The sequence below is a fragment of the Sylvia atricapilla genome, chromosome 1, assembly GCF_009819655.1.
Source record: "Sylvia atricapilla isolate bSylAtr1 chromosome 1, bSylAtr1.pri, whole genome shotgun sequence".
Classification (NCBI taxonomy): domain Eukaryota; kingdom Metazoa; phylum Chordata; class Aves; order Passeriformes; family Sylviidae; genus Sylvia; species Sylvia atricapilla.
In genome coordinates, this window is record NC_089140.1 from 23,725,981 (window position 1) to 23,747,534 (window position 21,554).

The 21,554-nt window shown below is 38.2% G+C and overlaps 1 protein-coding gene across 2 annotated transcripts in view; it reads left to right on the forward strand.

Moving 5' to 3' along the window:
* Positions 1 to 248: 248 nt before the first annotated feature.
* Positions 249 to 21,554, forward strand: part of VPS50 (VPS50 subunit of EARP/GARPII complex) — a 77,341-nt gene continuing 56,035 nt past the window's right edge. For both annotated transcript variants that reach the window (XM_066317320.1, XM_066317330.1), the window contains exons 1-9: positions 249 to 373; positions 2,733 to 2,801; positions 9,869 to 9,991; positions 10,585 to 10,656; positions 15,141 to 15,194; positions 18,221 to 18,291; positions 18,707 to 18,824; positions 18,927 to 18,962; positions 21,393 to 21,475. In XM_066317320.1, coding sequence (XP_066173417.1) covers positions 341 to 373; positions 2,733 to 2,801; positions 9,869 to 9,991; positions 10,585 to 10,656; positions 15,141 to 15,194; positions 18,221 to 18,291; positions 18,707 to 18,824; positions 18,927 to 18,962; positions 21,393 to 21,475 — 659 coding nt within the window. In that variant the 5' untranslated portion in view covers positions 249 to 340. The remainder of the gene's footprint in view (positions 374 to 2,732; positions 2,802 to 9,868; positions 9,992 to 10,584; positions 10,657 to 15,140; positions 15,195 to 18,220; positions 18,292 to 18,706; positions 18,825 to 18,926; positions 18,963 to 21,392; positions 21,476 to 21,554) is intronic.

A 21,554-nucleotide genomic window follows, 5' to 3' on the forward strand; every position in this document is an offset into this window, starting at 1 on the left:
CAGGCGCGCTCTGTGCGTAATGCCCGAAATAACCCGTGACAAGCAGGAAATTCTGCGCATCTACACGAACGCTCCAGCTTGTCTCCGAAGACAGAGACTCTTGTCTTGTGGGCTGACCGCTTCCAAATCTACAGAGGCGCACCCCCCGCTCGGTGCCGGGGCAGCCCGGGCCCACCCTGCCGCCGGCGCTGCCGGGATTTGTAGTCGGGCCGGGCGGCGCGGAACTACCGCTCCCAGGGAGCCGCGGGCGGGCGCGGTCAGGTGGCGCACAACATGGCTCCGCCGTGGGCCGGCTCCCTGCGCGGCCGCTGAGCGCAGTCGGGGCGGCGGCGGGGCCGTCATGCAGAAGATCAAGTCGCTGATGACCCGCCAGGTGAGCGGCTCTTCTCGGGGGGCGGCGGGGTACCGCCGCGGCCGTCCCGGGCTCTCCTCGGCGCCGCCGTGCCCGGGCACTCCGGAGAGCCGCCGGGGCGCGGGTATCGCCCTCTGCCCTGCCCGGGGAGGAAAGGCTTGGGGCGTGTGAGCTCTCGCTGCACACGCATCCACCTTGTTTTTCTCTTTACGCCGAGAAATGGAAGCGTGCGCAGGTGCCAACGCGTAGCTCCTGTCACAACAGAGAAATCGTTGTCGAAGATGACAGGGCGGGCCCGTGTCAGTTTGCTTTTTTTGACATGTAATTTTGAGCGTTGGAGTGTGGTTCTGCAACATGGCTTTGTCTGGCAGCATATGCTTTTGGTCCAAAGGGCGGCGAGGCTGAGGAGGTGCCAGGGACGTTGTTTGGGTGGGCACATAGTGAATATGTGCCGGAGCACTCGGTGTGTGTCTGTCAGCCCACTGCAGTGTGCCACTTGAACCAGTTATTTCCAGGATTATGTAGATCTAAGCCTACATTTGGACCAACATTTCTAAGCCTTAGAGTCCTTTCAAGGAAGTGTATCAGCAGAACATTCCAGTTATTCACATACATAAGACACCCCTGAAAAGAAGCCTGTTTATCTGTGTCCAATTGGAGAACTTGAAAAAATCACTTGTGTTGCCCACATTAGATATTCTAGATAGTTGTAGAAAATCATGGAAAAGTCAGAGCCTTTTTTTTTTTTTTTCCTAAAACTATGGCCTCAGAGTTGTAATCCTTGTGCAGGAGGCTGGGCTTAAAAATAAACACTTGTGTGAAAGTGGAATTGCCAAAATAATACTCTGTTCTGCTTCAGTAAAAGCGTACATGATTCATTTTCAGCTTGACTAGAAGGAGTGCTGGGTAGCCTGCCCAGTGTGGAGATGATATTTTCTGCAAATGATAAAACTTAGGCAATTTTCAGTCATTCGGAAAGATTAGGTTCCATTTACCATTTGATAAGTGAAACCTTTTATTTGTTCTGGAGATAAGTCACTAGAACTGCATATTTTTGAGAGGACTTGGGGAAGATTTTGTGTGACGTATGAGAAACTGTAGCTGTTGCTTTGCTTGTTTCTTACACTGTATTTCTGGTGCGTAGAGATGAGTCAGCTTTGATGGTGGCAGCTGCAGAGGGAGATGAAATGATGGGCAACAAAATCTGAGAATCAGAACCGAAATGGAGAGGCTTTGCATCTTGGGAAGATGAAACAGTTGTGAAATGTAGTACTTACCACTGAAATGATGTACAACACTTTGTCAGTTTCAAAGAATGAATACAAACTTTCTCACTATAAACTAACATACCACTTGCATAGGTTCTTTTAGAAATATAGATACCCAGGGCCAGAGAGGGGCTTGGAAAAAACACTGTTAACATCGATCACAAGAGCGGGAAGGAAGTCTAACTGAAACTTGTGACTCACAGGAACACCCTGAAGTCTCAAGGGAAGCTGGAGTCAGGACCATATCTGAAACTTGAATGTGTAGATTCATTTCTGCCTAGGGAGCTGGCAGGGAGTATAACAAGCAGCCTGTTCTGTGGTAATGCTGCATGAAATGGTGACATGCTGTTTCAGGTTGTTAGGAGAAGTTGTGGATGCTTCATCCCTGGAGGTGTTCAAGGCCAGGTTGGATGGGGCCCTGGGCAGTCTGATCTAGTGGAAGGTGGAAGGCTAGGAATTACTGGTCTTTAGATTCCTTCTAACCCAAACCTTTCTATGAAAATTGTGAGTATGTTTGATATTCAACAATCGTACATGCTATTTGTGTGGCTGTATGTGTTTTAAGGAATAATAATTATATAAAGCAGCTAAGGTGGATTAGGCAACCTTTTCAGCTCAGTTACACGTAGGGAAAGGCAGTCCTAAAAGGGGAATATGTTAGGTAGAAAAATATGCCATCAAGCAGAAATTATCTTACTGTAGAGTAGGTGGTGCCTAACTTGAATTCAGTTATTTGATTCCATTAAATCATTAAGCTAGTGGAACAAAGTGTGTTTGAAATGTTATTTGGACCCAGGCTTGTTCTAAAATTTAAGATAACATCTGGACATTGACAGGAGGATGTGAGTGAGTTTTATAAAGAAAACGTTAGTGAACTGTACTGAAAAGGTGCATATTGCAGCATAAAACTGGAAATGCTTAGATGTTTGAGTAGCATAATTTATATACCAGTGGTCTTGCTTATATTTTTCTAGAATGAGGCCTTAGCCTTCCAGCTACATGTCAGAGTATTTATTAAGGGACCTGTAGATATCTATTCAACATCAGCTAAGACTTGATTGCAAGATATATAAAGGAATCAAACTTAACTGATTATTAAAATTCTTTTAAAGGGTCTAAGAAGTCCTCAGGAGAGTGTTAATGACCTCAGTCCTATCGAAAGCTTTCGGATTCCTACTAAGGTATGGTACAGCTTCCCTCCCCTCCCACTCCCTTTGGTTTTAGTTTTTCATTTTATAGTTAAATGACACTTAGTTGTGTCTTTTTTTTTTTCTTAACACCGGGTTTGTTGTTGTTTCTTTCAGTTTTATTTCTTGCTGAAAATCTTTTAGAAAGTGTTTTAATGAAAGAATTAAGAGCTGTGAGACAAATCAGTTCAACAGATCCAAATGAATTTGCATGAACTTCTTTTCTTGAAACTTTTCAGTTGTTACTGGATGCTGATCTCAATATTATTTAGGTTTCTTGCTGGCATTAATAATAAAAAGAAGGAAAAAGAAAAAATGCCTGGTTTTAGTTTTACTTTGGAAAGTAGATGCTGCGTGGATGGCCTGTATATTTCTAGTCTTAACATTTAGTTTCTTCATGGTTTTGGTGCTGTAAGTATATTTTGTAATTTCATCATTTTAATCTTCAGCATATATAATTAACTTCATGTTCTACTTTAAAAGTTATGCCTTTATAATATCAATAGTTTTTGGTATTTTTGTGGGTCTTACTATTTAAATGAAGCCAGCTCACTGTCATCTCACAAGTCATGCTGAGTAATCTGTGTGTGAGGGAACAATCGTCACAATAATTGACTATTGCTTATATCCTGTTGATCTGAGGGGAGGATTCCCAAGACTTCTCTGGTTGTCTATTAGTTCCTATGAATTTGGTCTTTGCCTTTAACCAATAAGATACCTAAATTACTGACTTGAATTTAGATAACCTATTTTACAATAGGTAAAAAAATCAAACCAAAAGACCCCTTGTGTTTCTTTGTCTCTATATAAGTAGTGTGTAGTATGTTGCTTGTGCTGAGGCAGATCAGAGAATTAGCATTGCTGTATATTTAGAAAGTCGAGTAAGAATCTCTGAATTGGTACATTATACTTTGTTAAACAGTGACCAATATGTTGATATCAAAGAGCCAAAGTATTCAGGTTGCATCAATGTTGAAAAAACTGTCACATCTCCATGGCTTAGATTTCACAATTGCAGATTCCTGCCACTCCCTGAGCACCCAGTTTCAAACTGTCTTTTGCCAAGTTGTCTCTCCAGATAAGAGTAGATGTAGGGTATCTTGGCTGGACTTCCATTCTGTAATGGTTTGATGTTATATGTCTGATAAGTCTACAGTGGGTAACAATAACTCCTTTTATTTACCTTTTGAATCATGAAAGTCTCAAGCTGTTTTGATGACAGAATGGTTATGATGCTGCACTTTCACTGTCACGCTTCCACATTTAAATTAGTATCTCCTGACTGATCTAGGTCAAATGTTACTGAAAACTTCAAAAGCTGCATTAAAGCTATACAAAAGTATACAGAATAAAAGGCTTCAGGGTCAGCATGAATTAGGGCCAGTATGAGTTACTGGTAAAAGCACAAGCCATTGGTTAGCTAATCCAGTTTGTTTGTTAGGTACAAACCCATGGTTTTTGAGATGAGGGACTATCACACTAGTTTGGATGTCAAATGGGAAATATGGAGGACAGGAAGAAGAATATGCTGACATTCCATCCCCATGAGGGCAAACCCAGCAAAATTCTTTTGGGTCTTTATATCTGAAAGTTGTTGATTTGCTGACTAGCCAGCATGATGAAGTGATGACGGTAGTCCTCAGGTTTTTATTTTTAGGCAATGAAATTGTTAGGTATTTGGATGTTTTAGTGAGTACCTGAGTGTATACACTCATGTTAACTCCAATAAGTTCTGCAAGTATTTTTAAAAATTTTAGTTTTTTATCATATGAAGGCAAATCACCAGCAAACTTGCTTTACTCCTTGTTGATACAGACTCATGCAGCCAACTCACTCTCACAGGCAAGTATCTCAGTAGGAAGTAAGTGTATAATAGTTTGAGTCTGTGATAAAGCCTGTATAGAAGCCAAATCTGAACTGCAAGGTTGGATATAACAGCTTGCCCAGAGAAGTTGTCGATGCCCCATCCCTGACAGTGTTCAAGGCCAGCTTGGATGGAGCTCTGAGCAACCTGGTCTAGAGAAAGGTGCCCATGACAGGAGAGCTGGAACTAGATGATCTTCAGGATCCCTTACATCATTCTCTGATAATTCTCTGATGATTCTTGGACAATTCTAATATATCTAGAAGAGAAAGTCATGTGTAGAAGGACATAATATCTGTTTTAACTGAGATACCTTACTTCATTGGCATACCCTGATTACCCAGGGAAATGAATTCTTTTTGAACTATTCTGTTGTTGTTTCCCAAGCTAGTAACAGTTTTGTTTAGCAGATTCTGTCACAAAAGGCTGAGGTAAGTATTCTGCATGCTTAAATTCAAGAGTGTTGGATTAATGGTGAGTTGACTTTGAATTTGTTTATTTTCATGATTATCAGCTCATATGCAATATATGAATATTATTTGACTTTGGAGCTTATCATGGTAAATAACACTGAGATTTCTTTTAATGTTTTCCTATAGATGTAGGAATGTCGGTTTCTATTTTCCCAGCAGTAACTGAGTGCTTTTCAGGAGTGCATTTAAGTGGTAGTGGGGCTAAGATGTATTCTGTGGATAAGCTTTGTTGTTCTCTCCATCAGGAAAGTTCTTTTCAAAGTATAATGTTTGTTTTGGTAGAGTGAGAGCTTTTTAATAAGTATTGTCTATACATATTGAACAAGGAAAGATGAAAAAGAGGTTCTGGCATTTTTGTATGAAAGATAGGGAATGCCACAAAGTTTGCTGTGGTACTGCCTTCCCTTGCTGGGGAAGGGAGGGGCAGGGAGGAAAAGCAAAATAAATTTATAGACACAGTTATACGTTGTATTTTATGGTGTTATAGACAGTAATCATTATACAAAGTACATAGAGATACATTAGATAATTATATATTATATATAGTTATATATGTATATTGTGATATGAAATATATACTGTTCTATTATAGTATAATAAAGTATAATATATTATAATACATACATTAGATTAGATAATAGATAAAGTTTTTTCACCCAAGGGTGGTTGAGCACTGGAACAGCTCTCCAGAGAAGTGGTCACAGCTCCAAGCTGACAGAATTCAAGCATTTGGACAATGTTCTCAGGCATATGGTGTGAATTTTGGGGATGGTCCTGTGCAGGACCAGGAGAAAGACTTGATGATACTTGTGATGATACTTGTTTGATACCCTTCAAACTCGGTGTATTCTGTGATTATAAGACAAATACAATCTCTGAATATATCTTTGTATATGGATAAAGTTGAAAGATTGTATTTGCATGTGTGTATACAGATACATATATAAATGCTTTGATACTTCTTTTATTTCACAGTCATGCAGTGTTGCAGTATACCTGCTGATTGAATCTGTTGAGCACGACCCTCATCCTGGTATTTAGGATTAGCTTTTAGCAATGGTGTTATCCATGTTCAGAATGGAGGGCTATAAATCAGAAGCATATTCATTGATGTGTTTTTGGCTCATGACAGAAAGGGAGGCTATGTCCAAATTACTATAGCACAGACTTGGCCCCTGGTAATCTCTGGATAAAAGTGCATAGACTGTTGCTTAGCTTCAGCTTTTAAGTAGCTTAGAAACTGTTTAGTTTTTTTTTTAGTCTGAGTAGTATCAGTTAACATTTTTCAATGTCTTCACTTCCCAGTCTTTTAGGTGATGGTGACTGAAATGTAGAAGGTGTTTGCTTCTACTTATTACCAGTAATGCTTCATTCAACAGAGCAATAGTGGTTCTACTGGTACAGGCAGCATAACATACAAGGAGAGTGGGAGTGTGATGCACTGGGAAATAGCTGGGTAGACATCTAAAACTTGTTGAACTGCATTTCATGAGTCTGCAATGAGGTGACTCTTCTAAAATACATTTCAAGGAATTGCCACAGGCTTCTAGACTGTAAACTCCTATTTTCATAGAACAGAAGGACAAAATGGTGCAAGATGTGTGTGGATACAAGCACTGTTTTATTTAGCAATGGCTTCTTTGAGAATGCAAAGCTGTCAGGCTTCTTTTTCCTTCTTTCTTTTCCTTCCTAGATGCTGTCTTTCACTGTTCTGTTTAGGTGGCATAATGAGAGATGCCTGCTGCTGAAGGTTGCACTAATGGTAACCTAGGATAAATTGTTTTTCCATGAAAGTATGATCCCGAAGTACTGGGGGGAAAAAAATGACAAGAGTTTTAGGTGGGAGGTGAAGCCTCTTGCTGAATAAAACTTTGGAAAAATGAGTAGCCTATGAAACAGTATCTTAGCAGGCTGGGTTGGCCCATTACTGATTGGAGAGTTTCTATTGCTGAACATGTGTGTTAACCTGGACAGGTAGATTGAAGTGAATATTGTGGGTCCACCTTGCCAATATGCTGATATGCTGCTCTTCCTGACCTCCTGTGTATCTTACTGATTCAGTTTAGGAATGGCACAGTTCTCCGCAAGGGTACTGTCATGAGACTCCTGCTCTCACAATTTTGGACAGGTTTTTCTGTTCAGAATAGCACTTGGAAATACTGATTCAACATAAAATGTTAAATGTCGTTTAATGCTGACTTTTTTTTCTTTTTAAGGAGGATACTTATATGGCCATAGCTAGACAGGTTTTGAGGTGGAAAAATACCTTGAGGGATTTAATAGCGCTTCTCTCTTTCCTTCCACTAAGTGTGTGAGTACCAAGTCCACAGAGTTAAACCAGCCCTTTGCCAAGACCTCTGAAACTACAGGTTTATTTCTGTATAGTAAAATTGTTTTTGTGTATCTAATTGAAAGGATGAGGAAAATGGAATATCAGCAAATAAATTAGGGGTGGTTGCCTCCTTTAGTGGTGAGTGAATAAATTGGCCTTCACTATGTTGGTTACTCAAACTACTGGTGCATGATGTGTTGAAAGCTGCAGGTTATCCTGGCAGAAAGTTTGGTTTCAGATAATAAAATTTGTGTGGGACCTAAAATTTATCCTAGAGAGTTGTTCTAACTAGACTGATTTTCTAGAAAAAATGAACAAGAAAAAAATTGTCATTCAATATATATTTTCCTGGGTAGTGTTTTTCAAAGTGAGTGATCTGAGACAGGATAAAATGGTTTCTTAGCAATTTTCCTAGGCACTGCCAACATCAAATACAGAATATATGTCCGTAATGGCTTTCTTAATGCATCTTTAGCAGATGTAAGTCACCACTGATTGAGGTATTTTTTCACCAACATGACAAGATATCAGTAGTCCAGAATTTCAAATAATCTTAAGCATTTCCTAAGCATTTGGTTAGTTTTTCATCTTCTTTTCTTTTAGGAAACAGCCATGCAGGAACTTGTAGGCAAATACTGGATGATAAATTCAGTTATTCTGTTTGCAGTGGTTCAGTGGACCCTGTTGCCTGTCTTGGATAATTTTTATTTTCGTTTCATATAGCTAAAATTCAATGTAGTGTAAGATGTGAAACTGATTTACAGTGGGGTGTACATTATAAAATTACCATTACAGATATATAATGATATAACTGTATTATTTCCTTGCTCCCGTCGGTCTGTCAGTGCAGTCCATGTCCTTTCTCTGGTTGGGCTTGGGTTGGTGTATTCACCTGTGCTGATGGCAGTGACTGCACCAGGGGTTTCAGACGCAGATGGGAGGCACCTGGCGCCCCTCGGGGCGGGAGAAGGTGGCTTTCCCTGTTCCCTGCTGCCTCCTCGATGGTCTTTCTCCCATTCCCCACTGCCCCATCACAGCTTTAGCCTCCTGGCTGCAGCCTGGCCCGCAGCACCGCCTGTGGCATTGCCCAGGGCCTTCCTTCAGCCTCGCTTGTGGCCGCTCAGGGGCACGAGTTACATATGGAACCCGCTTTTCTCTGTATCAGAATCGTTGCTTTTTATTTCCCCATCGCCCCACCTTTTTCTTCTTTTCCTTTTTTCCCTTCTTTTTTTCTTGTGAGAAGTATTTCAGAGGTGCAGTGGCTTCTCTGATGCTCTTCCAAACCACCTACTTATGACCCTTTGGTTCCCTCTTACTGCACAGAGAAACAGCACCTTGCTGTGTATTGTGTCACTTTGCCTTGGAACGTCTACATATTGATCTTAGCTGACACGCAAAATAAGCAAATTAATGGTTGTTCAGTCATTTAATTTAAAATTGGATACCACAAGCTGGTGAAATAAACCTTTGGGGTCTTTGTGATGAAAATACCAGCACCTTGCCCCACTGGAACAATTCAGCACTCCTAGGAGGCTCAGGGTCATTATGGGACTCTTCAATCTGCTGGACTGCTTCACCAGAGTTTAATTTCATTATCAAGCAACTTTATCTTTAGTTTTGATTAAAGAATATTCTAATACGTCTCCCTTTTGAGTATCTGATAAAGGAATTTTCATTCTTTTTGCGGGAATGACATTTGGGAGAGGGCCAGTATTGCTTGCAGTGTCCAGTGCAGCAGAGGAAAAGGAGGTTCAGGCTGAGTCTGGTTTGCTTCAGCCTCTGGAAGCATCTGGGTTGTTGGGAGACCTTCCAGAGGAGATCAAGACAGCGAGGAGAGAGATGGTAGTCTTATGCAAAGAAGGCAGATCTGTCTTGGTTTTACCTGTAGAAATCAAGTGTTTAATGGCATGACTTTTATTTCAGTGAATGTGAGGGCTGAGCTGAAAAGTTATGCATTTGTAGAGACACTGTCTCCCTGTTATTTACAAAGAGGATTCTTCTGTTTTTAAAAATGTAGGTTTTATTTGTTTTGTGCAGTTTTTTCTTCATCTGGAGAAATAGTCTGCGAGTATATTTTTAGTTTATTATGAGAATTTCTATAATTAAGAATGAAAAAACGAGACTCAACATGCACTTGGTGCTGTAAATTATCAATGAGTAAGCGCTTAATTAGGCTGCAACGTTGAAGTCTGCACAATGTTTTTTGAAAAGTTTTAAATGTCTTGCTCTCCCTAATAGGAAGTACAAGCCACAGTGTACTGGTCTTTCTCAATTTTGCCATTGCTTCTTGTGCTAATGTTGGAAGTGGCTTTTGAAAGATGTTTGTTTTGTTAAAACATTGTTCTTACTATGATGTGTGGACATTATGGAAATTCTTCTTTGTTTTGTGCAGGAGGAGCTCAGAGAAGTACATGAAGAACCAACTGATCCTCAGGCACAACAGGAAATAATTAACAGCATTGAAGAAGTTTATTTTTCCAATGACTCCTTTGATATTGTGAAATATGAGTTAGAGGTAAGCTGTCATCGTAAAAGATAAAATGGTAACGTAACAAAAAATGAAGACCAAAAGTATGCTTGTTTCAATGTGCTATTTTTATTTCTTAGATCTTGCATTAATACAACAGTGTATTCCTCTATGTCATCTTGCAGTTGAGAGTCTAGCATAGAGTATTGGTGCATATATTCAGTATATAATCTCTTCTTTTAATGTAGTGGAATGTGCTAACAGGTATTTTGTAATTTAAACTGTGTTGAAAAGGTCAAGATAGCTGGGGAAACAAATCTGTTCTGTATTTTGTGTCTTTTTTTAATAAACTGAGACAATAATTTCTGTGATTGAGTGGTTGTGTGTATGCATATATGATGTAAAACAAGGTAACTTTGAGGTAATTATAATAGTATATGAGGCAATTATGATCATATGTTCTATATCTTTACACTAATTGATTTCAGTATCTGTCATTTGAAAAAAATGGATTAATTCTGCAGATTAGATTACAGAAGCCATAGGAATGTTTATTTGATGAAGCTGATTGCCTAGCTAATACTATATGTGAGTTAACAATTTTAATTTCTCACTGATTTTAATTTATTGTTTAAATGCAGAGGCTTCCTCCAGTACTTAGTCTTCAAGAACTGGAAGAGTACAGAGACAAACTAAAACAACAGCAAGCTGCTGTAAGTAAAGTTTTTTCCTCTGTACCCTTACAAAATTCATTGTCTTGTCTGTAAGTCTAGCAAGAAGTGTAACTGAAAAATATTTGATTTCTTAACACATTAGATACTAAGTTTTTTTTTTTTAATATCATGTTATGTGCCTTTATAGTGGAAAATCATCACTAAATTATATAATAAGAAGAAATCATGGAAGTAACAAAGAGCAAATGTGCTAACTATTTTTTTAGAAACTTGACTTTTTGAATGTTTATCTTGTAATGTTCAACACAGTGCTGAGTAGTGGAGTAGTATCTCTTTGAGGGAATTCTGGCAATATTAGACATAAATGTTTTTTACTACTCTCTCCTCGAAGATGCTATTTTCTCTTACTTTTTGTTTGCCAATTGGCTAGTTGTTCACACGGGTTTTTAGTGAACACTGATACAGAGTCATCGTGTAATAAATCAAATGAAATGTAATGAGGAATAAGGAAAAATTGAAGTTGTAGCATCTGAAAGGTGCTTGTTACGTTGCAGACTTTGAAATTTTCTATTCATGTATTAATTCTTGTTCCATTACTCTTTTGAGATGAATAGCATGGTACAGGAAACAAATTTATTAACTGTGGCATTTGAAAAGTATCTGCAAGTAAAAGAGAAGCAATAATCCTAACTCGTGTCTTCAAATAAATGAAATGTATAGGAGAATTTTGCATTTTTAACAGTATGTAAAGCGTCTTCTGCCGTAGACTACTTTCCCCATGTTATACCTATGAAGTTTTGTGAAAAATTAGTGAGAAGTTGAGGAAATGAATATTCCATATTTCTCACGAAGATTTATAAGGAAAGAACTTTGAAGTGAGTGAGAGGTAGTAATTTTTTTGTGTTTGTTTGGGTGGTGGTGGTGTTTTTTAACATTTGAAGAGGACATCTGGTGGTGACCCTATTTTGCAAGGAAGTGCTCCCAAGACTGAGACAACTTTACTGAGATGTGCTGCATAAACCTAATATGTGTTACCAATGTCTTGGCCATTTTTTGCTGGCAGGATGGGAACTGCCTGAAGCTGGGGGAGTAGTTTCAGGGCATAGCTGCTGCTGCAATATTTGAACTGGAAAGTGCACGCAGCTAATGAATAATAGGGGAGAGAACTGAGCACAAGGCTTCCAGTAAATATGGCCAGATCTGTCTTTGTTTTAGAATACAAACAGGTAAAAGCTCTCAAAGCCAAAACTTTTGACAAGAAACATGTGCCCAGTTCTGCCCTCACCATTGCCCTCAGACAGGATTTATCCTTGCTTCTTTCTTTCTTAATCTCATCAGAATGTGTTTCAGGGATAGGTAGGAATTATTTCCTCCTTGGGCATGTGCCAAGGTGCTAGGATGTTTTATATGCTGCATTTCATGTCCTTATGTCATATTTTCAGGTAGAGCGTGAGAGACTGTTACCTGTTTTCTTCTTTTGTCTCAGTTCTTATCCATTTGTCTTATGATGAGTCATTTAGAGAACTGTTTGCCTTAAAGAACATTACTGTCTTTCATTGAAGACAAAACTGCAGAATATTGTATGTTGTTAGTTCAATCCTAAAAATATTTTAATGGTGCATAGATTATTAGAGAATTCAAGAAACCTGTTGACATATCACACAATACCTCTGCATTTCAAAAATACTGCATTTTTCACTCAGTATTTGTACCTACAGCTGGTAGAGGAATTTACAATACTAAATTGTAAATTGGAGATAATTAGCAACTTCGAAATTTCTCTAACTTACGTGAGTGTGAATTACAGGTAGAGCTCTGATCTTCCACTTCTCACTGACTGTTACTATCTGCTTTTGCACAGCTAATCTTGGTCATCCTGTTGTTTTCAGGGTCACTATAGACTTACTTTCTGTAGTTTGCTCATTAGTTGTCCATTCCACTGGAGGGATCCTAACTTGCTCAAACATTTTTTAATATATGTATAATAACAACTTTGATTTGTAACCATCTTGGTACGGACAATTTGAATTAGAAAGGCTTTTTAGTTGTATGTCTGCTAGACTTCATTTTAATTAGTAGTCTAATATCCTTAGCTATGTTGTTTTTTCTTCAGGAGATGAAATACTTCTTACTGATGTGATTAGGAAAGAGAAAATTGTCCCTTCAGCAAACATTGGCAAGCATTGATGACCATGATCACATTCAGTACTAGCTGTTGTAATGCAGGATTCCAAGACTTAGCACAGCACAATTGTGTGGAGGATGCCAAAAGGGATGTGACAGTTTGGAAATAAATTAAGTAACTGGGGATAATATTACTCCTCTGAAAAAATAATCTGAGAGAATAGCTTGGAACCTCAGAAAGAAACGTAGTATCACTAAGTTCTGTGAAAGAAAAAAAGTGCCTGTGGCAGGTGCTTGTCAATGTTGAGATTGTTATTAGTTAAAGGTAACTGAGAACGTGCAAAACAAAAGTAGTGTAAAAACTAAAAGGAAGTGTATCTTTTATTCATGTGTACTGCTTGAACATTGCTTAACGGTGTTAAAAACAGTCTTAAAACTGTTAAGTTTGTACTAGAGCATTGAATAACTAGCAGGTATATCCATGTCCTAAGGTTTTTTTAACAGGTACAGGACTAGAATGAAGAATGTGTGGAAAAAAGAGGGTGAAAATTTCACAGCGTATAGACTACGGAGTGAACAAAGAGCCCCTGGGTCATGTAGGCTTGTGTAGCATTTGGCTTGATAATATCCTATCCTGACCCCACCTCGCTCTGGAGTGGTTGGTTTGTTGTCTGCAGAGGAAAGCTTTATTAGTTATGGAACAACGAAAAGGTTAAGAACAACTGAAAAATTGTTAAATTGCTATGTGGTTCTGGACTGCTTTTGATAAGGAAGGAGGAGAGCATAGCTGGGTATATATGCCCCTTGTCCACATTGCCTGCTGATGACATTGGAATATTTCAAAGACCATTTATGTACAAGTGCTCTTCTAGAGGATGGGAATTGAGCTGGTAGAGCCAATATAAGTTTGTTACAGGAATGCTGATTGAAGAGCTCAACTTTGTGCTGTTTGCCTAAGCAGTCAAGCTTACAAAAACCTCATTGTTTCTCTTTGCCAGTAGTGTTTTGGGGGCTGACTGTCATAGCCAGTTTTATTTTATTTCCATTTCTGGGAGTATTGTTCCCCCAAAAGAATATACCAATAATTTCTTTTCCATGTTTGAAACCATTCCTTAAATATTTTTAGTCCCCTATGAAAAACAAAACTAAATACACTATTCTCAAGCTGGCATTTATAGGACTATTACTGTTGTATTTCTTTTAAGTTTCTGTGTTTGTGGACAAGAGATTGATTAAAGTAGCAGTTCCCAGTTTTTAAATTCAATACAGACAGCAGGTCTCAGGAGCATTCTACTTAGAATTATACTCAGAGCAGTGGAGAAAAATTTAAAATATACATATTCTGTGTTTTAAAGAAAGGGTATAATGTGTAGAGGGTGCATATTAATTTTGACATAGTTTTAATTTCATGCAGTATCAGTCTCAGAGGTAGGTGTCCTTATTTTAAACATATTGAGGTTTAACTGTAGATGGCGATGATGTATCATGCAGCCTTTTACTCCTCCACTCCTGTGGACGAGGGGGAGAGCAGGAGAAGTAAAAGTGAAAAAGCTCATGGGTTGAGAAAAGGTAGATAATGCAGAAGAAATAGCTAAAAGATAGGTAAAACAAAAGCAAATTAATTAATTCACTGCTTTTCATGGGCAGGCAGCTGTTTAGCCTTCTGCAGGAGAGCAGGGCTCTATCATGTGTAGCAGTTATTTGTGAAGACAAATGCTATAGCTTTGAGCATCCTTCCCTTCCTTCTCCCCACAGCTGTATATGCTGATCATGACACCATATATTTAGGATATCCTATGGGTCAGTTGGGATCAGCTGTCTCAGCTATGTCCCCTCTCAAAGGTTTGTGCACTCCCAGCCCACTTGCTGGTGAGGTGGTTCGAGGAGTAGAATAGGCCTTGATTTCTCTGCAGGCACTGCTCAACTGAAGCACCTCTGTGCTTTCAAAACTGCTTTCAGCCCAGGTCCAAAACAGCCCCATACCAGGTACTTTGGAGAAAATTGAATACCTCAGCCCAAGCCAGCACACCATGCTGTATGGTTGGCTTAAATTTGTACTCTAGCAATAGCATGAGCAGAATGTAAACACTTGCAGAGTCCCAAATTATTTCTATTTACTTTTCTAGCACGTTCGTTAACAAGCGGAGAGTTGAGCAAGTAGTCTTAAAATGCCCACTAATTGCTAGATGGAATCGTGAATGTTTCTCTTATCTTGGTGCTAAGGAAAGCTGATCATAATTTTTACAATTTTTTAAAATGTTGTTGTGGAATATTTATTAATAAATTTGAAAAATGCAGAACTTAATGATAGAAAAACACAGAATTGTAGAACTTTAGTATGGGTATGGCCTACTTAATTGAAATTGCTACGTATCACATGGAGTGTTCTTCTTTTTAAGGTATCTAAGAAAGTTGCAGACTTAATCCTTGAGAAACAGCCTGCATATGTTGAGGTAAGACAACTAACACTTACTTTTCAAGAATAAACTGTTCAATTTTGTGCTTTTATAATGCTGCAGCTGTGTCATTATAGTAATTTGTAGTGCCTGGTTGGAACCAGCTATTTTTGTATGCTGAGGCTCTGTCTTTATAGTGAAAACCAACAGTGTATTGAGTTTAAAGTCCTTAAGGTGATAAGGGTTTTGACGTATGGTCATTTTACAAGTCTTTCTGAACAATTCAGAATTCATTAATTCACAGGCTTGGCTAATACCTGTAATGGGCTTGGAACAGGAGCTGCTTTAGTGTCCCTATTTAGGAGTGGTGTCACACCTTATTCCATAAGAGAAAGCTGTAGTGATCTTTCTTAAGATCACTTAACTGCCACTAATTTCAGGCAGTTTTGAGAATCACAGTCACATAATATGTAGTGTTGGAAGGGACCCACTAGGGTCATCAAGTCCAGCTCATGTTCATGCACAGAATCCCCAAAAGTCACACCATGTGCCCAGGAGTACTGTTCAAACAGTTCTGCAAAGTGAAAATCGTGGTTGTTATTAAGTTAGTCTGAGAATGATTCTGTGGTGAATACTTCTGTTTGTGTTCGGCACCTTACACCACCGTTGTTATACTGGTGATTATTATTCTTATTTTGGGTAAGAAGCTGGAGAGAGTGCAGAGGAACAAAGATGGTTTCCTGGATATTAACCTGTGGTACATGTCGTGGAGCTGCAATTACTTTCCTCTTATCCAAAGGACTCAACATCTTTTGTTTGCTTGTTCTAATGGCCAGTGCATCCAGCCTTAATGAGGTTGCCGTCTGTTTTCTGGCATCATTGCCTAGTGAAAGGAGTGCTGCTATTTAAAGAACAGTGGAGGGGAGAGAAGTGACCATAAAAGAAGCTTGTGTCATCTCCTGCAATAGCAGGTGGAAGAAAAAGTCTGTAAGAGTAAAATTGTTTCAGATTTAGTTAAAGGGGTGATGTGGGAGGCTATTGCAGAAGGAGGCTGATAAGTGCTACTGTGGTTGAATCTTCACAAGATAATGTAGAAGAGGGAGGGAGAAAGGGTAATTGTTTGGTATAAAAATCTTCTGGTATTATTTTACTGTTGTGCAGGTTTGAAATTGACAGTTTTGAGTGCTGCTTTTTCTGAATCCAGCATTTTTGCTTGGAAAACCTCTCACTGCATAATGGAACTGCAGCAAATGTTCTTGCATATTGCTGTGTAATGTTAATATTCTTGCTGCAGACATCTTTGTGAGGTGCACCCATTTTATACGTAGAGATGCTTTCAGATGTTCCAAAGGGACAGTTAAAAAATACATAGTGCCAGTAAAAATCTTTTAAAAACTTTCTTGAAATGCATTTGTGTCTGATGAAGACAATAATCCTTCAATTTTCCTCATGGGCACAGGCCCGTTCAGTCATTCTTGTCAGTAGACTTACTGAAGACTTCTGATGGGCCTTATAGGTCTCACTTTCCCACTGATTCATGGAATGAACCTCCTGCTGTCCTGTGTCAACTTGTAATGGCAGCTCCAGTTCGGTGTTCGACTGCAGTAACAGATCATTCATTACAAGAGCCACCAATGCAGTTGAACACATCTCCTGGGCACATTTTTGCTGTGCAAAGTGTAGTTTAGGGATATCATGGTTTGAAGCCCATGCCTACTATGAAGTACTGGTTTAACAGGCACTCCTGTGGCCACAAGAGGCATGGCACAGACACAGGGTAAGGGTTTTACACTTTCCTGTTGTTGAAAAAAAGACATGCTTTAGGACCAACGACTGGGTGAAAGACTGTTTTTCAGAAGAGAAAAAATTAATTCAGCCCTAAATGCTGGGCAGAAGACTCCTTTTTGGAAATATTAGACTATACTCTCCCCATTTCTCTCTTTCCAGTCGTGTTCAAAGGACAGATTTTACAGAGCCTTTTTGCACGAGGCAGGACTGCAGTGGAGTTGCTCCTTATTGTATGTGTTTCCTCATGAACAAGGGAACAATGGCTTTTTGAATAGCTCTGGTATTTGCCGAGTATGTTTTTAGAGAGAAGTAAATATTGAGGAAGGTAATCTTTGAATTTGTTTTCTTAAAATATTTTGCATATCAGCAACTGGGCTGTCATTTATACAAAGGAACACTGGTAACATAAAGGAGCAGGTTTTGGTGGACGTTGCAGCTTAGTGATTTGGAGACTGACCAGGAGCTGATCTAAAACTGAACTGAACTTTGAACTCACTTTTACTTGTCATTAGAATTAGATTAGTTTTCAAAGTGAAAATCTCCCTTCTCATGGAAAGCACTCGATAAATTTTGAAATAATGAGCAGAATTAAAAACTAAAATAGAATTTAAACCCCCTCCCACCTCTCTTTTTCTGTAGCCTGGGGAAAGAATGCACTTTTCTACAGAGCTGTTCTAACAAAAGAAATCCTAGTAGTTATATTAAAACATTTGTTTTTTTCAAGGAGTTGAGATTATGCTAGGCACTTCACTAAGTCAAAATCAAGCTAAATTCAGGTCACCTCTGCTGAAGAGTTCTCAGCTGAAAGTCAACAGGATATAATTAACATTCATTATGATGTGACATCTATTAATCAGTAGAACACAAGTGCTTCTAAACAAGAAAATGCTGTGTGAAATATTTTTTTGTTGTTTTACTACTCTCTTGCATATTAATGCAAATTAAGTCCTGTGCTTCTATCTCGCAAGTTTTGATCATTCTGTTGTAATGCATTAATGGTAAAGAAATTATTAGGCTAAATGTGCAATATATAAATGTAGAGGGTCCCACTGCAATGAAAACAGATTTCAACTGTCTTATCTTCAAAAGAGAATTATATTTTAAAATACAGTTTGTATTAATGTTACATTGCAGTGCTTAGTGTATATAAATGATGTAACAAATAATATATAAAGTAACTCTACAAAGTCATTATAACATCTCAAGAGAAATCTACTAATGAGTAGTCTTCACTGGTGTGTAACTTGTATATTTGTTTAACTTGTATATCTGTTTAACCTGTTGTGTCTCTGTAGGAACTTGAACGTGTTACATCATTACAGAGTGGCCTTCAGTTAGCAGCGGTTATTTGCACAAATGGAAGAAGGTATCTTGCTTAAGGATCTGCAGAGATTGAAAGTGGGGAAGCATTTAACAGGAAATCTGTAAACCCAGAAAGTTTGCTTGCTGATGATATTTCCTGTTTATGTGCTGAATGCTATTAGCAGTGGTAATTAGAGATACTGAAACAGTTGCAAACTCTTGCAGCTCTCTCTTTTTGCAATTGGGAGTTCTCTTTGAAACAGAAAGCTTTGGAGATATACCACTGGTCCAGAGACAAGTGCAAAAGGGAGGGTGTACTTTCTTAGTAGTCTGTTGGTACAATCTTGTTTTCTGAGATTTCCTAATAATGCTGATAATCTTACTTTCTACCATGTATTTTGTTGGACTTGTTAAGAATTGATTAGAAGTAAGTTTTATTTTAGAAATTGTTAAAGGTTATGTTAATTTTTACCTTGCAGACACCTGAATATAGCAAAGGAAGGCTTCACGCAAACTAGTTTGGGGCTCCTTGCAAATCAGAGGAAACGACAGTTGCTTATTGGACTTCTAAAGTCTCTGAGAACAATAAAAACACTGGTATGTAGTTGGGGTTTTTTTCAGTGATAAATATTTTTCTTAATTCTGCCTAGTAATGACTGGAATTTTTTTAGCTTTTTTTTTTCTTTTTTTTTTTTTTAGCAAAGGACTGATGTGCGTTTGAGTGAGATGTTGGAGGTAAGTACCTACCAGACTGGTATAATTTGAAGCTATTCTAAGTCTACATTCGCCAGCCATCTTAATTTTGTCCCTTCCTTTCCTCCTGCAAACCTGGTGTATGCATGGGATGAAATTTTATTTTTATTCTTTGAAATTGAGAAAAATTTCTTATCAAATTAGATAGCCCCTCTGCTGGGGGAGAGTGTTTTCTATTGAAAACTCATTCCTGCCTTTAGATCTGGACACTGAAACTTGAGTTAGTTCAGTAAAAATGTTATGGGGTCTTCACTTAACCCCTGCTCTCAACTTAAACCTCTTTTCTTTAGCTTGATATTTGGATGAAAAAAAAAGAAAAGAGATGTAGCGGGTTGTTGATATGCTGGGTCTGGATAAAGAATTTCTATTGACATATTATTATACAAATTTATAGATGGGCTACCTACTTGGTATTTTGTTTGTAAATGTAGTAGCCTTCTGTCCTTATTCATTGGCTTGGCTTTTTAATTCAATTGTAGAAAACATTGCAGCATGCAGGCCATGACGGTGAAAATTCTAATGCTATTATGTATACTGCCTAAAAATGCAGTAGGTACTACACAGAGCAAAATAAGATCTTGTCTTAAGGTGATTAATTGTATGAAAGAAAGCCTCAGGTTTTTACTGACAGCTATAGTACGTGTAGTGTAACAAGTCTGACTTGCAAGTTTGCCAGATATTTACAGCTAATACTGGATGGAACGTCATGATGACAATCCACAGTTATTAAATTTGGAAATTGAATCTTAATAGTTTTAACTTACAAGATTCTGTGAATTTAATTCCATTTTGAGTAAGTCACCTCATCTCAGCAAACTTTCTTACTCTTTACCAAGCACAACTGCACTCATTTTCAGTGGCATAAATGCTTTTTGCTCAGTAAGCCCTGTACAATGATTAGCTTTTAATTTCTGTGCTGTATTTTGCTACACAGGAAATTAACTCTTCCCTGTCTACTGGCAGAAGTTGTCCTGAGGAGGTGTGGGTGTTGCTTTTACACACAGACTCTAATGTCTGATTACCATAATTGGTCAGTGATTTTTGAGGGCTGGAACTGCTGTTTTTTGGCAGAGTGCAGTTTTAGAGTTGTGCTCAGTGTCTGCTTCCAGTAAGTTATCCCAGCTACTGGCCTATTTATTTTCTGTACTCAAAGAAGTTAGTAGGTTGGAATATGTATGAGAGCTATTAGTAGCCACTTACAGAAGAGCATTTTGAAAGGGTTCCCAATTAAAAAAAGACCTGGAATGAAGCTACAGTAGCTTACAGGGCTGAGCTGCATCTGGAACATATTCATAACACATCTTGTGCAAGCGGGCTTTCTGATTTGAGCCTTGTTAGACTTAATAGAGCAAGTACCAGATTTCCAGTGGAGAGAGCTGTAAAAAGCTATAAATACAGCAGTCCTTTTAGACCGGTGTACTGTTCTGTTTTCGTCTAATGGATAATGTATTTGGGGTTTTTTTTTGTGTTTTTTAGTTAAATTCAATCTGCATTAGAACGTTGCTGTTAAAACCAATTTCATTTCAAAAACTCCTCTATGATAATAGCTGAATATAAATTACCCTCACATTTTTACTCTTCAATCAATGACTGAAATTCCAGTAACAGCTTTGCTTTTGAGCTCTCTAAAGCGTGTAATATAACAGATGTAATTATGACAAAAACCAGAACCTCTTAGCTATTAAAGAGGGTTTCTCTTCTTCTAAGATTCTTTCTGGTCTCATGTCTAATAGAATACAAAAATAATAGATATATCTGAGGCAATGCTGGTATCTTGTTGGTGGGTTACTTGGGTTTTACATTTTTCTGTGTATGTTTTTTGTTTTGTCCTGGCATCCTCATAATACTTCCTGATTGAGCTGTCTACATATTTGATATTCTTCTTATATATTAGGTTAATGGATCTATAGCGTGTTCTTTGTTTCCTGAGGCCTTCTGTGAGTCAGTTGTATTTAAGTTAATTTCTAATGAGATGGATGTGTCAATTTAAATAGTCTTTATTTGGGTGTAATGTTGGGAGTCTTTCTTGTCTCCTTTTATGTTTTATAAACTATGGGAGCAGCCTGCCAATGCCGAAACTAACCTCTTTCCATGCTCATGATTAGACTACTGGGAAGATGTTAGTTGTTCTGTAATAAAAACTTTGTGATGTATTTTTTTATGTATGGATAAGGAAACAATACAGCAAGTTGTTTGCATAAGGTAATGTAATACCTAGTGCTTTCAGAGGCTGCTAGTTCTAAAATACTTGCACATTAAGTGCTGCAGTAGACCCTTACTCTTTAACTTTACTGTATAGACAAAGAGGAGAGGCAAAATATTTTATTCTTAATGTTTATACATAAGCATGCAAGCAAAAATGGGTTTTGCACTGTTGCTTCAGATGAGCTTTCAATTGTATTTTATCCTAAGGAAGAGGATTATCCAGGAGCTATTCAGCTGTGCTTGGAATGCCAGAAAGCTGCCAGCACTTTCAAACACTACAGTTGTATAAGGTAGGGTGACATTGTGCACATGTCAGCTTCTGTATGTTTTTATTTGTAAGTGGTATAAAATAGTAATCATTGATTCTCA